Genomic DNA, 17238 nt, shown 5'->3' on the forward strand with positions numbered 1-17238 from the left:
GAAACTGGGGAAGTAAGTAAGAGAAAGATGGAGAAGGAGAAAAAGACAGAGAGTGAACAAGGGAAAGTAAACCTTGAAGGGCTTCCAACAGAGGACAGTCCCTATGTGAAATACAAGGATTTGGAGGATTATAAGCAACAGGGTTATGGCACACAGGGCCATCAGGAACCAAAGACTGGTCGAGGTGCTGGAGCTACTGAAGCACCAACTCTCTCTGGGGCTGCATTTTCCTCTAAGTCCCAAGCCACTGGAACTGGTGCCACTAATCACAAGTGACTCCCTGAATTTACACCACCTCCTACACTGCCCTAATAAAATCTATTATTACATGTTTTAAATTTCCATGTACTCTATTCTGCTTTTCTTTTCGATCATGACATGTTGGCTAAATCCTTTTTTTGTTGTTGCAAATTTAGATATGATGTTGTAGTGCTGATACAATGGATCCAAATCATACTTTTTCTCTTGTTACAGCTTTCTTTCTGCTCTTAATTTGTTATGTTAATTACGTCTTTACAAATATGGAAGCTAGTTTGGTGATTTGATCTCTATTTTTTTGGGGTCAATTTTCACTTTCATGATAACATGCATACAAATTTATCCATGTGCAGCGAGTGGATCTTGATCTTCCTTTATTATTCATTCTTCTTTTTTAAGCAGTGTTACCGCCGTGTGAATATAGGGTTTTGGATTTGGGTATTTGCTTATGAACACAAAATTTCACTGGAAGAGTTAATAGCGTCTCTTTTTTACCTTTTTAATCACTAACAGTGGATCTTTTTGTTGGAAGAACACTCTGTCTGAGAAAACACGTTTGTAGAGATGAAAAGAAAAAGGAATATATAGTTTTACAACCTTGGAGTTGCAATGATGGAATGAGTTTGGAAATAAATATTTATAATGAAAGATAAATTCAATGAAAAAAACTTTAAAGTTACTAAACTTTATTTTTGTTTATAATTAACAACTTCAAATTTAAATTTTGTTTTAATTATCAAATTTTATCTATAAAGAAAGACATTAAACTTTAATTTTGTTTTAACTGATCTTAACCATTTTTCTGAAATAGGCACCTGGAATATTAATTTTATTCTAATTGTGTTTTAAAATTTATTAATTTCTTAAATATAATTCTTTTATCAACTTAGATTTAAATAATATTCATTAAAGATCGGTAATTCAATAAACCGTTTCTATTTATTCATTTTTTACGTAGTAACGTGTAATAAAAATAAGATTTTAGAAATATAGAAACTAACAAAAACTAGTTCATGTAATTTATTTGCTTATTTATGTTCTTTAAGAAAAAATAAATTAAATTTCAATGTGTCTACTTTTAGGATAAACTTTTAGATCAATTAAGAAAATAATTTTTTAAATAAATGCCGACTCCATATCTGGAATTGACGTTTCCAGCTGTATTGGGCCTGTTTCCAGGAAGGGCGGGCCTTCTTAATTGTGCATACGAGACGATGTTATTCACAATAATTTTTGGGCAATTTCTTACTGCACCTCCATTCTTTCCTACTCCATGTGAAATGACAACTTTCCTCCTACATTTTGAATTCTAAAGTTTGAAATATATTAAAAAGTTTTAATATTTTAGTTGGAAATATATTTTTGAAAAAAAAAAAATTTTAAATTTTAGAATTCAAAATTCTCAGGGGATTATACAATTTGAAAACGGAAACAAAATTATACACTTTTTGCTTTGAGATAATTTTTGAATTGAAAATAAATTTTAGAGTTCGGTTCTGTGGATTATATAATTTAAAAATGAAAAAAAAATTCTACACCTTTTGCTTTGGGATAATTTTGATTTATGAAGGTGAGAAAGAAAATATAGGATAGTTTTAAAATTGAATGATTTATGGAGATAGAGGAAGAAAATACGGAAGTATAGAGGAAGAAATTGCTATTTTTTTGTTTCGTTTTATCTATTTTTTTCAGATGATGAATTCTGAATATCAAATCAAGATAAAAATCTCAAAATTTCTTCTCAGAACCCTAACTTTAAATCTTACAAAATATTTCAAATTTTATTAATTTCTTACCAAGGTTTTTTCTTCTAAAATTTTAAAATTATTTAATAACTCATTTTCATCCTAATTTAATAAATGTTCGATGAAAGATGAAAAATGAGAACATGAACAATGAGAACTTAATATGTTAAGACCATTACTACAAAATTATTAAATAAAATTAAGTTTAAAGATAAAAAATTATTAATTAATAATTAGATATAAATTTAAAATTATTTATCAATAATAAAAAAAGATAATGGGAATAACCAAAATAACAATAAAATGATAAAAAAATTCTTATTATATATTTTTAAAATAAAATATTACTATAAAGATAAAATGAAAAAATAAACGTGTATAAAAAAAAGTTATGAGGAGAATCCTCTGTATAGATAACATAAAATTTCAAAATTGTCTCATTAATTTAAAATTTCATATTATTATAGATTTTGATATATTTTGAAAACTACAATTTTTCAGTTCAAAAATATCTTGTTACTTTTTATTCCCTCATTGGGCCTTACTATGTATTTTTGAATTAAAAAAAGTTCTATTTCACTACTCGGCAAGTGGCCCAGTATATAATTTTTTAAGTTGTTATAGAAAAATGTTACTTTTTGAAAAGGGTAGTAAAAGACACGGTCTACAAAATTTCTTCTTTCTTTATTTTTTCATATGAATCTATATTTCAATAAAAAAAAATTGTTCTTCTTATACTTCTTCTAGCAATTTCATGAGTCCACATTTCACTAAAATTTAATTCTTCTTCAACTTCTAATAATTACAATATGAACAATTCATTGTCAACATATCCATAGTCATTATTATAAGTGGTTGTATCAAGACGAGGGATGTGAAAATGTTATTAGTCTTTCTTAAACGAGGTATAAGTTGTGAAATCTATAATATTTTTTTTCTGCCACTATGTATTTTTCTTTGATGAGTGTACCCTCATGGTTTTAAGACATTGCAGTACTGGCTTCATGTTTGAACTGGGTGTAAAATTGAATTTGAAATTATAAGGCAGGGTCCGTAGTGGTCCTCACCCGCACTTGGACTAAAACAATATTATTCAGTCAGGCTAACCCCTGCTGGACACTACACACTAGACACATAGATAGAGAGGTCCTCTTTCTACTAATGCAATTTGGCAGGCCCAAAAAGTCACACTTCCTTTCCTCACCCCAACTAAATTAACACACTAAACACGATGAAGCTGTTCAAAACCAACAACAAAAGTTAAATTAGGGTTTATTACAACAATTGGCAAACCTATTCAAAAACAGGAACAACATTAAAACTTCACAAAACCTATTTTCTTGAATCATCACCTTATTTCATAATTGAGAAATATCCATCAGGAGCTCACCTCGTACAAAACTATATATGTGGAAGATTAGGTATCTATGTAGAACTCATCTACAACACGTTTTACTCCCGCGAGCCAAAAGCTGCAAAGGCATAAGCCTAAACATCATGTATATATCAGCACCACCAAAATGTTTCTAATTTACACTGCATTAAGAAACTGGTTTAATTAATATGATTTTATTGAGGATTATTACATGATATTTTTTTAATGATGTATGAGCAGCTTATTGGGTGTGTCTTTTTGGGGCATGTGTCCAAACCAAAGAAGTGTTTCTCCTATTTTCTCGGGTCGCTTACGTGATGGCTACAATGCCTCCATTTGATTTCTTACTTTTGTGCTGGGCACCACACTCCTTTACCTCTTTTTATATTCCAAATGCCTGTGTCACTCTGTCACCCACACCCTCCTCACCCTGTTCAAAAACCTTAACCCCATTTAATTCATCCTTCCCCAACTCCCCCGACACCTACCAGCTTTCCAACCACACCTGTTCCTTCCTAAATGGCCACCTCAAACATCGTCCAAGCAAAATGGAACCCTACCCAAGAAGAGGAAGTTCACGAAGAGGAAGATCAAGATCAAGATCAAGAAGAAGAAGAAGAAGCATTGTCACTTTGCGATCTTCCCATCAACCTCAACGACCAACCGAGAAACCAAGAACAACATTCTGCTGCCAACGAAGCAACGCAAGAGGAGTTCAATTTCCGCTCCTGGGGTGCTCCCTTTTCCAAACAACCCGAAATGTGTGTGGCGGATGAAGTTTTCTTCAAAGGCCAAATCCTCCCATTCCGTGTCTCGTTCAGCTCCGAGGCTGGCTTATTAGCCACACTCTCTCAATCTAAACCACATTATGGTAAGCAATTTATCAACGAATCCTTGGATTTTCCAAGTAACAGTAGCAGTAGAAGCAGTAGTCTTAGAAGCCAAAACTCATCAACTAGCACCTCTAGCTCCACTACCATCACCACCACAAAAACAATTGCTACAGTACCTCTGAGAACAAAGCCCAGAATTCGAAACCAGTTTCATATGCACCCAAGTCCAAAACCTCAGTTAAGAGCACCCACTCCAACACAATTATCAAGCTTGGGTAACCCAGTTAGAAAATCAACGTCAGCATGGGGAATTTTCCGTTTGGGTGTGGTCCCTGCTCCCGAGATAGGATTGCAAGACCTCAAGGTTCGGAACAGAACAAACTGTGTCAGTCGCAACAGTAGTAGCAACAGCAGCAGCAACAACAGTGCGAAAAGTGTGAAAACGAGTAACAGGAACAAGGGCAATGATGGTGTTTTGAAACAGTTAATTGGCAAAGGCGGTGGTCTATTGAGTGGTTGTGATTGTTCTTTCGAAACAGTGCAATCGAACAACATGATCATGATAAAAGGTGGTAACGGTGGTGGTAAAAGTAGCAACAAGACAGAAAGTACAAGGCACGCCCCGAAAGAAAAAGTGGTGGAGTCGAAGAAGCAGAGGCAAAAGCAGGGAAAGAAGGTTACGTCACGTCGTCGAACGTTTGAATGGCTAAAGGAACTTCATGCAAGTCACCCTGATGATGATGATGACGATGACGACGAAGAGGCTTTGCTATCAAAAGCATGATGCTTGGATTTTACTTCTAAGATTAGATTAGGTTATATTGCAGTGCCTTTCTTTACTTGCTTTAATTTGAATTAAATAAATTATAATATTGTGGTGCAGGCGTTGTAATCAAAAGTTCTTGCTTTCTAACAAGAACGAGCAGGGCTGTAATCAAAATTGTTTTTTTTTTTCAAGAAAGAAAAAACCCTTTGGTGTTAATTTGGGCGTGTAATTAATAATTGAATTGGGTTTGTTGAGAAGTTATGTGGGCATGCATGATGAGCCTTAAATGATAAGGGCGAACATGGGTGAATTGGTGTTTATGGCTGTCATGATTGAAGTGTGAATTTCGATGTTTTGTGTGTTGGTTGGGTGGAGGATGTGAAATAGGATTAGGGGACTGCACCAAGTCACGCGAGCCACAGAGTTGGAGAGAGAAAAAAGATGGGAAAGCCGTGAAAGAAAGAAATCAACAAAAGAAAGAAAACATTAAAGGTTTTTTCCTTCATTCTTGTCTTTTTTATTTCGTACTATCGTTAAAGATGGAGTTTTTTAACACAAGAATGGTTTTGTCTCTGGTCAATGCCATTATCAAGAAAACAGTTATTGGTTTTGTCATCTGGGTCAAAAAGATAGACCCAATGCTATATATCTGTGGAAGTATAAATTAATCCAATTTTATTTTATTCATACTTCTTAGAAATTTAATAAAAACATATATCAAATGAAATAAGAAACATTTTTTTTTTCACAAAGAATAAATCAATGTTGACGTTATTCTTTTGGTGTATATGTATGAGACTGGATATTAAGTTTGAAATATTTTGTAGAGGGGTCCATTTTACACGACCAAAATTTCAACATGAGAAGGAATTCATGTTACAATTCAATTAAGAGTAGGAGACAAAATTTTCAGTGGAAGAGGCCCAGATAATAAGACGAAAGTGTTTAATATTTACACTTTGAAGATTTTTTTAATGTACTTTTATTTATTAGGTGTGATAGGTATAATATTTTGTTAGCAGTAGTGTGGTGTCCTTCGTTTAGCATAAATAAAGCAGCGATGGTGGATGAAGATATAAGTTTTAAGATTGTTATATATTTAGTTATTTTTTATTCTTTTTGTAAGTTTCACATTCACTTTCTCATCCTTTCTAATTAAAGGGTTTAACAATATTAAGCAGTTTAATGGCACATTGATTGGGTTCATTTGGTCCACCTTTTTTATTTGTAAATTGTAATGCCATACAGGTGGTTTTAGTTGGTGCAAATTATTACCTTAAGGTTTTACTTGCTCTTTCTTGTTATTCACCAATATAACTACTTTCTTAAATAAATTAATTACCACTCTTTTAATTTAAAATCTTAAAGAATATGGTTGAAAAAGTATATTTACTTTTAAATTAAATTTAAAAATAAGAACTTTACAAAAGGAGAACTAATTTCAAAATAATTTTTTTTATTGCTTCTTGTACTGGTACGAGCGGACGACACACTGAGTCGAACAACACTCGAACCAAGTCACCGTCTAAGCAATGTCGATGTGGCCACGTGACGACAGGTGGCCAATCGACCCTTAACTTTTAGTTAAGGGTTGACCAAGTGCAGGTTTAATCTGTGGTTAAGGGTTGTTAGTGCAATCCTAAACACGAACCAAATCTCTAATCCGGTTCATCAATGAATGCTCATTATAAGTTAATATAAATAGCACACATTTCAAGGAGATAGGTATGTCATTATCTACAGTACTCTGACATCCGAGTGCTAACACCCCGACTGACTTGAACGTTGAAGTGACTTATGCAGGTACCATCCCCGCCTGTGGAACCAGACGACCGAGAGAAGGAAGGTGTAACATAGCTTTGAGAATTGTAGACCGACCAAAGGTGAAAGAGGGAACAATCGTTCTCTAGGTCCCAAACCCGTTCGAGAATACTTCTTAAAAATAATTAATGATCTTGTCTGATGAAAATTAATCCAATTTACATAGATCATTTTAATAATAATAAAAAAATACCATGGAGAGAAAATATTTTTAAACAGTAAAAAACTTACATTAATCAATAAAAGTTCGTTGTGGTGATTATTTGAAAATACTATATATATACACACTAAGTTAAGAAATTTTAATTAATAATTACAAATTATGAAATATTGATATTATTATAAGTTTGTTTCAATAGTAATTTTAAAGAAATAAATGAAGATTATTTAGACAATAATATAAAATAATATCAAATTTCATTAAAAAGTATTTAATAAGAAATGTACAATGCCGAACACGTTAATAGGTTATATTTCTTGGTGTAATTGTAACTATTTTCATATTTTAATTAAATAATCTTACCTTTTAATAAATAAACAAATTCAACAATCACTCTCTACTGAAAAATAACTATATACTTTTTTTTCTTTCAAAAATAACCACCATATATATTGTTTTTACAAAATTTATCATTTTAATGTTTTTAATATTATTCTTACAAATTTTTAAATTTGTATTATTTCAATGTGATAAAAATCTAGATCACATATACTCGTGCCCATGTATTTTTACTAGTAGGGAATGGGATTCCTAAACTCCAAGGGTATATACATAGTTTTTTTTTTAAGGTTCTTGCTTTTCATAAAAAAATTGGACATATTTCATTAATTTCAAAATATATTTTTAAGATGTAAAAATATATTTTAGAAAGTACCTTTTAAAATTAATGAGAAGTATTAAAATATTTTACAAAATTCTAGAAAGAGAAATAAATAAAAGGAATCGAGTGGAGAAAAATATATAAAAGGAAAGGAAGAGTGGAAGAGAAAGAGTAACAACATATTCTCAAACTATAATATTTGGTTGAGTGTTTCCTTTTCATCATTTATATTAAAGATATTCAACAAGCAAACATCAATTAATGTCTTTATGTAGATTCGTATTAAGTAGGCTCTACCAGATATTAACATCTAGTCCAATACCCAAGACTTAGATACAAGCAAATTAAGAGAAAGGAACAATGTAAGTTCAAGATATCTAATATCGTGTGTCTATAGGGGTTATAGTGTGTAATAAATTTTCTTATCAGTTTCTCACCATCTAATATCTTTGTGTATGTGACTTATGTAATCAGTGAAACTAAAGAATCTCTTTTAAAATATAGGTGTCAATACTTAATAGACAAATTGACGGGAAACCATTCAACCACAACATCAACAAAATAAGGAAGATGAGTGCGTGTAGTTTTGTTCAAGAACTTCTTTGCATATTTGGGTCTAATATGATTTTTGTTTATCTTTTGTAGGTCCAATAAAGAGGACAACTTTAGGATGAAAGATTGAGCATCCCACAAAACCTTCATACCATGAAAAAATACTAGAGTTTTGGTCAAAAACTACAAAGAAGACTAGAACTAGCTGGCTTCAACAAAGACAAATCATCATCATTTTGGACGAGACTTTAGTTCAAGATAAATGTATAAAATAGTTTAGGATTTCATATACCATGTATTGAGCCTAGTAGCATAAAATAATTAGGTAATGTATTTGGATACAGTATAATACGTTTTTCTAAAACCTAGTTAGGGTTTCAATTGGGTCTCTAATGACCCAAGAGAAATCCTAAGAAGGATATGCAAGGGAAGTGACACCAATCTTGAGCTCCAAAGTTAGGGTTAAAACTTTGTTGTCTAAGATTCACTCAAACTGGGGTTCCAAACTACAGTTAGAGGCTTTTTTGACACTCTTTCTCCTCATTTTGATGATCAAGCCACCTAAAAATAGGAATGATAATATCTTGTAATTTTGAACATGGAATTAATCATGAAATACTAGCCATTTTTGGTCATTCTACTCGTTTATAAGTTCTTCCTGTTGATTTTGGCTTAATCCCAAGTCCCACATCGGTGGGTTCATTGTTTGGGAAGGAAGTTTGAGGGTTATAAATTAAACTCTCCTCCTTCACTGTTATCCCAATTTGTAATATCTTATCTCATAATAATAAAAGTGAGCTGTTTTTTGCTGTGCTCGGAGAGTAGGCTAAATTGGCTGAACTCCGTTTACAATTTTCTGGTGTGTTTTTTCCTCTTTATCTCTTTTATTATTCTGCTTTGTTTATTCAATATTATTTGTCGGGTAGCTCTGTTAGGGTTCTGTTTTAGTGGGAAAATTACCCGTTTTTCCCAACAAGTGGTATCAGAGCCGAAGGTTCGCCCTTGGGTTGTTTGAAATTATTTGTAATATTGAATATTATATTTTGAGTTTGTAATGGCAAATCAAGAAGAAGAAAAGGATGTATCCAGAGTGTCAGGCTCCTCGTCATCATGGTCGAGGTTCCCAGTGTCCACCTTGAAATTGGCGGTGGAAATATTTGATGGCACTGGACATTTTGGCATGTGGCAAGGAAAGGTCTTGGACTCTCTTTTCCAGCAGGGTCTTGATATTGCTATTGAAGGAGAGAAACCAAAAGAGGTAGAGGAGAAAGATTGGAGCATCATCAACCGATTGACATGCGAAACTATTCGATCCTGCCTGTCCAGAGAGCAGAAGTATGCTGTAAAAAACGAGACTTCTGCACACAAACTGTGGAAGGCATTGGAGGACAAGTTTTTGAAGAAGAGTGGTCAGAATAAGCTCCAGATGAAAAAAAGGTTGTTCCGATTTGACTATTAACAAGGTACTACTATGAATGCACACATCACTATGTTTAATCAATTACTAGCAGATCTATTGAATTTAGATGTGAAGTTTGAGGATGAGGATTTGGCTTTGATGTTGTTATCATCTCTTCCTGATGAATTTGAACATTTGGAGACTACGCTCCTTCACGGGAAGGAGAATGTGTCATTAGATGCTGTTTGTTCTGCTTTATATAGTCATGAATTGAGAAAGCAGGATAAGATGAAAACCAAATCAATGACATCAGAAGAAGCATTGGTGGTAAGAGGTCGTTAGCAAAGCCAAACAAAGGGGAGAAGAGGGAGGTCTAAGTCTAAAGGTCGAGTCGTTGCCAAAGATGAGTGTGCTTTCTTTCATGAGAAAAGACACTGGAAGAAAGACTGTCCAAAACTGCAGAAGAAAGGGAAGGCTCCACAAGATGCAAATGTTGCAGAATGCAAAAGTGATGTGGAATCAGATATCTCTTTAATTGTCTCGCTTTCAGCATCATCGTATCCAGATGAGTGGATATTGGACTCAGGTTGTACCTATCATATGTGTCCCATTCGGGAATGTTTTTTGAATTTCAAGAACTTGATGGCGGGGTTGTTTACATGGGTAATGATAATCCATGTAAAACAGCTGGGATAGGTTCAATCAAGCTGCGGAATCATGATGGATCCACCAGAATTTTGCGGGATGTACGGTACGTGCCAAAGTTAAAGAAGAATCTCATCTCATTGGGGGCTTTAGAATCTAAAGGCCTAGTTGTGACGATGCGAGATGGAATTCTTAAAGCAACTTCAGGAGCACTGGTGATGTTGAAAGGCGTGAGGAAGAACAATTTGTATTACTACCAAGGTAGTACAGTGGTGGGGACAGTAGCGGTAGCAACTTCTAGCTCTAAGAAGGATGCAGAGGCAACGAAGTTGTGACATATGAGATTGGGACATGCTGGAGAGAAATCCTTACAAATTCTTACCAAGCAGATATTGTTGAAAGGTACAAAGGCTTGCAAACTTGAATTTTGTGAGCACTATGTTCTGGGAAAACAACGAAGAGTGAAGTTTGGCACTGCAATTCACAATACCAAGGGTATTATGGATTATGTGCATTCAGATGTGTGGGGACCTGCCAAGACTCCGTCAATCGGAGGTAGGCATTATTTTGTCACTTTTGTTGATGATTTTTCCAAGAGAGTTTGGGTGTTTACTATGAAGAACAAAAATGATGTGCTTGAAATTTTCCTTAAGTGGAAAGCTCAAGTTGAAAACCAGACAGGAAGGAAGATTAAGGTTCTCCGAACAGACAATGGAGGAGAATACAAAAGTGATCTGTTCCTGAAGGTATGCCAAGATTGTGGCATAGTTCGACACTTCACTGTTAGAAAAAAACTACAACATAATGGGGTTTCGGAGCGTATGAACAAGACACTTGTGGAGAAAGTTCGTTGTATGTTGTCTAATGCTAAGTTAGGCAGAGAGTTTTGGGCTGAGGCTGTGACATATGCTCAACGTCTCGTTAATCGTTTGCCATCATCTGCTATAGATGGAAAAACCCCGTTAGAGGTATGGTCTGGAAAACCTGCAACTGATTATGATTCTTTGCATGTTTTTGGTTCTATTGCATATTATCATGTGATTGAATCAAAGTTGGATCCACGGGCAAAGAAGATTCTTTTCATGGGCTTTAGTCCTGGAGTAAAGGGATACCGTTTGTGGTGTCTAGAGGCAAAAAAGACGATTATCAGCAGGGATGTTACCTTTGATGAATCTTCCATGTTAAAGAAGGTAAATCAAGAAGGAGCTGATAGTACTCCACAATAGATGGAGTGTGCCGGGAAGCAGGTGGAGTTTGAGCCGACAGTGGTGATCCCGACACGAAATACCACAAGTGACTCTCCTATGGCAGAAGAAGAGTCAGATGAGGAAGAGGTTTCTATCCAAGAATCTCAACAACAATCAGCGCCAATTGCAGTTAGAAGACAAAAACGAGATATTTAGAAGCCTGCTCGTTTCATGGATATGGTTGCCTATGCACTTCCAGTTGTTGATGACATTCCATCCACTTACCAGAAGCCATTCTGAGTTCAGAGAGTGGTAATTGGGCAGGTGCGATGGAAGAGGAGATGCAGTCTTTGAAGAAGAACAAGACGTGGGAGCTGGCATAATTACCAAAAGGTAAGAAGGCAATTGGGTGCAAATGAGTATTTGCAAAGAAAGAAGGATTTCCTAATAAAGAAGATGTTCGCTACAAGGCAAGGTTGGTTGCTAAAGGCTTTGCTCAGAGGGAGGGAATTGATTATAATGAGGTATTTTCTCCAGTTGTTAAACATTCCTCCATTCGAATTTTGTTGGCCTTGGTAGCATAGTTGAATTTGGAGCTTGCTCAACTTGATGTAAAGACCGCGTTCTTACACGGTGATTTGAAGGAGGAAATCTATATGACTCAACCAGAAGGATACAAGGTTGATGGTAAAGAAGATTGGGTTTGTAAACTTAGCAAATCGTTGTACGGACTGAAACAATCTCCAAGACAGTGGTACAAACGATTTGATAAGTTCATGAAGGATCAGAAGTACAAGAGAAGCAAATATGATCACTGTGTGTATTTGCGCAGACTTGAAGATGGTTCCTACATTTACTTACTCTTATATGTTGATGATATGCTGATTGCAGCAAAGAGTCAAGTTGGGATTGACAGGTTAAAGGCTCAGTTGAGTAAAGAGTTCGAGATGAAGGATTTGGGGGAAGCCAAGAAGATTCTCGGCATGGAGATAAACAGGGACAGGGAGAGGGGAAAACTTTGGCTGTCACAGAAGCAGTATTTGCAGAAGGTACTACAACGTTTTGGTATACACGAAGATACAAAACCTGTAAGTACCCCACTTGCTCCTCATTTGAAATTGAGTAGCCCTTTATCTCTGACGACTGATGAAGAACGAGAATATATGGCAAAAGTCCCATATGCAAATGCAGTTGGAAGCTTGATGTATGCAATGGTGTGTACAAGACCAGATATTTCACAGGCTGTGAGTGTTGTTAGCAGGTACATGCATAATCCGGGCAAGGGACATTGGCAAGCTGTGAGATGGATTCTACGGTACCTCCAAAATACCTTAGATTTTGGATTGACATTTGAGCAAGATGAATCACTTGGTCAATGCATAGTTGGATATTGTGATTCTGATAATGCAGGTGATTTGGATAAGCGACGGTCTACAACTGGCTATTTGTTCACTTTAGCAAAAGCGCCAGTTAGTTGGAAGTCTACCTTGCAGTCTACGGTGGATTTGTCTACGACAGAGGCAGAGTATAAGGCGATTACAGAGGTTGTGAAGGAAGCAATTTGGCTTCATGGGTTGCTTAAAGACTTGGGAGTTGGTCAGAAACAACTTGAGTTATATTCTGACAGTCAGAGTGCTATTCATTTAGCAAAGAATCAAGTCTTTCATGCACGGACGAAGCACATTGATGTTCGTTATCACTTTGTGCGTGAGATTCTCGAAGAAGAGGAGATTGTTCTCTAGAAGATTCACACTACGGAGAATCCTGCAGATATGCTCACCAAGGTGGTTACAAGGACCAAGTTTGAACACTGTTTAGACTTGGTTAATATCTTGCACATTTGAAGTTGGCGCCCTGAGGCGCAAATTTGAAGCAATGCAAAGTTTGTTTTTGTTATGTTTTGAGAAGATTTGTTTTAGGTGGGACTTGAAATTAAGCCAAGGTGGAGATTTGTTGATTTTGGCTTAATCCCAAGTCCCACATCAGTGGGTTCATTGTTTGGGAAGGAGGTTTGAGGGTTATAAATCAAACTCTCCTCCTTCACTGTTATATATCCCAATTTGTAATATCTTCTCTCATAATAATAAAAGTGAGCTGTTTTTGCTGTGCTCAGAGAGTAGGCTAATTTGGCCGAACTCCGTTAACAATTTTCTGGTATGTTTTTCCCTCTTTATCTCTTTTATTATTCCGCTCTGTTTATTCAATATTATTTGTCGGGTAGCTCTGTTAGGTTTCTGTTTTAGTGGGAAAATTACCCGTTTTTCCCAACACTTCCTAGGTTAGTCTTCTTCTAGACTTAATCTGGACTCTTCCTTGGTGAGTTGAACCCACATCTCACTTTCACAAATTTCTTATCTCCACTTCAATCAATCGAGACTCCTCTTCAGTTTTAAGAATGTTTTCGCTCTTCAACTATCAATTAGCTTCCATCCAAAGACCTCAATTTCATACAAATTCCATATTATTTGAAAATTTCACAAATCAATTAAATATACAGAATAATATTCACTTTACTTTGTAGATAAAACATTCATACATAATCCAAATCATTAAAAAGACGAGAAGAAATGAAAAGAAGAAAAAAAGTTTTTTTAGTTTAAGTGATAATAATTTAGCTTGAGCGAGAACGAGCTCGTTTGAGCAAAAAATCCTTCCCTTGATCAAGAACAAGCTTAAGTGCATGATTATTTTCGCTTGAACCCAAATATTAAAAAAAAAAACCTTAAAATCAAATATTTTTTTCAAATATTTTTTTAAAATTATTTCAATAATACAATTTCTAAACAGTACAAAATAATCAATTTAAATTCAATCATCATCCTTACCTTCGATTATTTCAATCCAATCCAAATCAATCTTCAAAACATACTTATTGTTGTAATTAAACAACTCCAGAATCTTGATTGTGTGTGTTGCACAGAAGTAGGGATGGGCATCTGGCGGTTCTTTAAAAAATCTTGACTTCAATACTCCTTTAAGAAACCTATTGAGACAACAAATTGCATAGAAGATAACAAAGAGGTTATTCAAAAGTTAAGAGAGTACTATAAGCAACACCTACAAACATTAGGTCTTGTACACCACATAATTTTTACACGAGATCTTTGTGAGATCCATATTTTTTATCAAAAGATTTATCATGAAGCTATCATTCTATATCACTAATTCAAGAAACTCACATCACAAATGCCAGAGTTTATCAACCACATAAAACACAAGAGGCTAAAAATGGAACAATTTCCTCTCACATTATTACTTATTATATTATCTATTTTTCTTTTTTTGATATTACTTGGTGTCATATTTCATTTTAGAGAACTGTTACAAAAATATCAGATCATTTTTAAAGATTTGTACAGAAAATAGAGAAGACGAAAGAATTGCTTTTAGTATTTCACGTTAGAAATCTTTAAAGGCATTAAAAAGATGGACTGTTTTGTAATTAAAAATTATAAAAAGAATATAATCTTTATTAGGTGTTGAAAAATCTGAAACTTTTCCGTGTCACGTGGCAAAATTTGGCCCTCCCAGAAAAAGAAGTTTATGCAAGGTGGGGTTTGCATCATCTGCAGAATGTCAACCAGCATAAATTCGACCCCACTCTCTTGAATTTCCCAGCCATGGTGGATATGAAAGGAATACTTAGAGAGCAAACCCAAGTATCACAATCCCAAAACCAAAAACGAAAAAAATATCAATCCTTCAAAAGCAAAAGCGACAAAAATGGGTATCGTGGAAGAGGCTCACAACGTGAGAATAGTTGGGAAGGGGAATGAAATCGTGATTTTGGCTCATGGCTTTGGAACAGACCAATCTGTGTGGAAGCACCTCGTACCGCATCTGGTTGATGATTACCGTGTGATTCTATACGACAACATGGGAGCTGGTACCACAAATCCAGAATACTTCGACTTTAACCGATATTACACAATTGATGGGTTTGTGTATGATTTACTGGCCATTTTGGAAGAGCTTCAGGTCAAATCTTGCATCTTCGTTGGTCACTCTCTTTCCGCTATGGTGGGCCTCCTCGCTTCCATCTCCCACCCTCATCTCTTCACTAAGCTCATCCTCGTCTCTGCCTCTCCAAGGTAAACCATAAACCATATACAAAAAAAAAAATGACAGTTGCTATATATATATATAGTACCCGAAAAAGGAGAAACGTATAAATCATAGTAATACCAAAATCGAAGAATTTTGGAATAATAAGTTAGGATACACTAAAGAGAGAAAGGAAAACAGAAACATTTTCAAGAACAATACTGAAATCTTTAAATTTCGAAAGATGTTATAGAATTTCTCAAAAAAAAAAAGTAGGTGGAGCGGGAGCATATGGTAAACAAAAAACTCATGTAATTATGAATAATATATGGTGAGGATTTGATTTCCATTTTTCATGATATATAAAAACTAGAATTCAACATTTTGAAAGATTATTTATGACAGCAGGAATATCCTCATTTCCACCCAAAAAGTAAAATAAATTTCCACATTCTACCTGTAAATTTGTTTTTCTTTCCTGTGCATAGGTTTCTGAATGATTCGGAATACTTTGGAGGGTTTCAGCAAGAAGATCTGACGCAGCTCTACGATGGTATCCGATCGAATTACAAAGCGTGGTGTTCGGGGTTCGCTCCTCTGGTGATAGGCGGCGACATGGACTCGGTGTCGGTGCAAGAGTTCAGCCGAACGCTATTCAACATGCGACCTGACATAGCCCTGAGTTTGGCGCAGACCATATTCCAGTTTGACATGAGGCCAGTCCTGGGCCTCGTCTCGGTGCCCTGCCACATCATTCAGAGCACCAAGGACTTGGCGGCGCCCGTTGTGGTGGCCGAATATCTACAGCTGAATCTCGGCGGAAAGACCATCGTGGAGGTCATGCCAACGGAGGGTCACTTGCCGCAGCTGAGCGCCCCGGATGTGGTGATTCCGGTGCTTCTCAACCATATCCGCCACGATTTGACGGAGGCGAAATGAGGGACAACAAAGTCCCACATAGTACGTCCTGCTGTTAGTTTCTTCATGCCCATGGCTATTGTTTTTTTGTTTTTACCTTTTTACTACTGTCTTCTGTGTTGCCAAGTTATTACTGAGAAGTATGTGATGTACTATTATCCTACACGCATCAATTATTTGGCCCCTCCTACCTATCCTATAATAATATCCAAAATTATTACCACCCAAATCTAACATACTCAAAGATATTGATTGATTCTAATGATTTTACTTCATTGACTTGAAATCGAAATATTGATTTCTGATGAAAAAACTTACACTGAAACAATACACATAATCACAAATCAACGACAGAAAATAAACAGCACAAGATTTAACGTTGTTCCGTCGTCAACTGCAACCTACATCACACGAACAACTATTAGATTTTATTCTAGTACGTACAAAATTACAAATTTTTTAAATAGAGATAATAAAGGGACACAATGATTAAGTTCACCCACTAAACATGGTGTATAGTCAGCCCAACCCAATTGGTCTTGACTTCATACCCAACAGTTTTGTCAGTATAAATCAAACTCATACGTGGGTTGTGGAAAAGAATTTCGAGGTGTAAAAGATTTTTTTTGGGACCAAACTTTATTGTTTTCACGTGAATAAAAATGTTTGAAGTATAAAGAGTATAATATATAATTAAGTGATTATTTCCTATTTATAGATTTTTATTGTGTAAAGGGGTTCACAAAGCATTTAAAGGGTTATTATTATGATTATGTGACAGTTTGATCCTATAAAGTGATTTTAGTAATTACTAAAGAATGGCTATAGTATATATAGATAGATATAGAGTGAGAAAGAAAGTTAAAACTAGATT

The 17238-nt window shown here is 35.0% G+C and overlaps 3 protein-coding genes across 3 annotated transcripts; all 3 read left to right on the forward strand.

Annotated features, from left to right (window-relative positions):
• Positions 1-471, forward strand: LOC137808242 (uncharacterized). Its single transcript, XM_068609269.1, has one exon. The coding sequence runs from the start codon at positions 28-30 to the stop codon at positions 274-276; it is 249 nt and encodes an 82-aa protein (XP_068465370.1). The 5' UTR covers positions 1-27; the 3' UTR covers positions 277-471.
• Positions 472-3594: 3123 nt separating this feature from the next.
• LOC137808245 (uncharacterized) lies at positions 3595-5193 on the forward strand. The gene has a single exon (XM_068609272.1). It carries the CDS (start codon positions 3898-3900, stop codon positions 4993-4995), a length of 1098 nt encoding a protein of 365 aa, XP_068465373.1. The 5' UTR covers positions 3595-3897; the 3' UTR covers positions 4996-5193.
• Positions 5194-14727: 9534 nt separating this feature from the next.
• On the forward strand, positions 14728-16593 carry LOC137808246 (probable esterase KAI2). Its single transcript, XM_068609273.1, has 2 exons — positions 14728-15493; positions 15935-16593. The coding sequence occupies exons 1-2, from the start codon at positions 15126-15128 to the stop codon at positions 16383-16385; spliced, it is 819 nt and encodes a 272-aa protein (XP_068465374.1). The 5' UTR covers positions 14728-15125; the 3' UTR covers positions 16386-16593.
• The last annotated feature ends 645 nt before the right edge of the window (positions 16594-17238 follow it).

The sequence above is a fragment of the Phaseolus vulgaris genome, chromosome 3, assembly GCF_000499845.2.
Source record: "Phaseolus vulgaris cultivar G19833 chromosome 3, P. vulgaris v2.0, whole genome shotgun sequence".
In the NCBI taxonomy this organism is placed as follows: domain Eukaryota; kingdom Viridiplantae; phylum Streptophyta; class Magnoliopsida; order Fabales; family Fabaceae; genus Phaseolus; species Phaseolus vulgaris.

Coding starts and splice junctions, on each gene's coding strand:
- LOC137808242 (XM_068609269.1), top strand. CDS start 28: ATGGAGAAGGAGAAAAAGACAGAGAGTGAACAAGGGAAAGTAAACCTT.
- LOC137808245 (XM_068609272.1), top strand. CDS start 3,898: ATGGCCACCTCAAACATCGTCCAAGCAAAATGGAACCCTACCCAAGAA.
- LOC137808246 (XM_068609273.1), top strand. CDS start 15,126: ATGGGTATCGTGGAAGAGGCTCACAACGTGAGAATAGTTGGGAAGGGG. Junction 15,494..15,934: donor CTCGTCTCTGCCTCTCCAAG/GTAAACCATAAA, acceptor TCCTGTGCATAG/GTTTCTGAATGATTCGGAAT.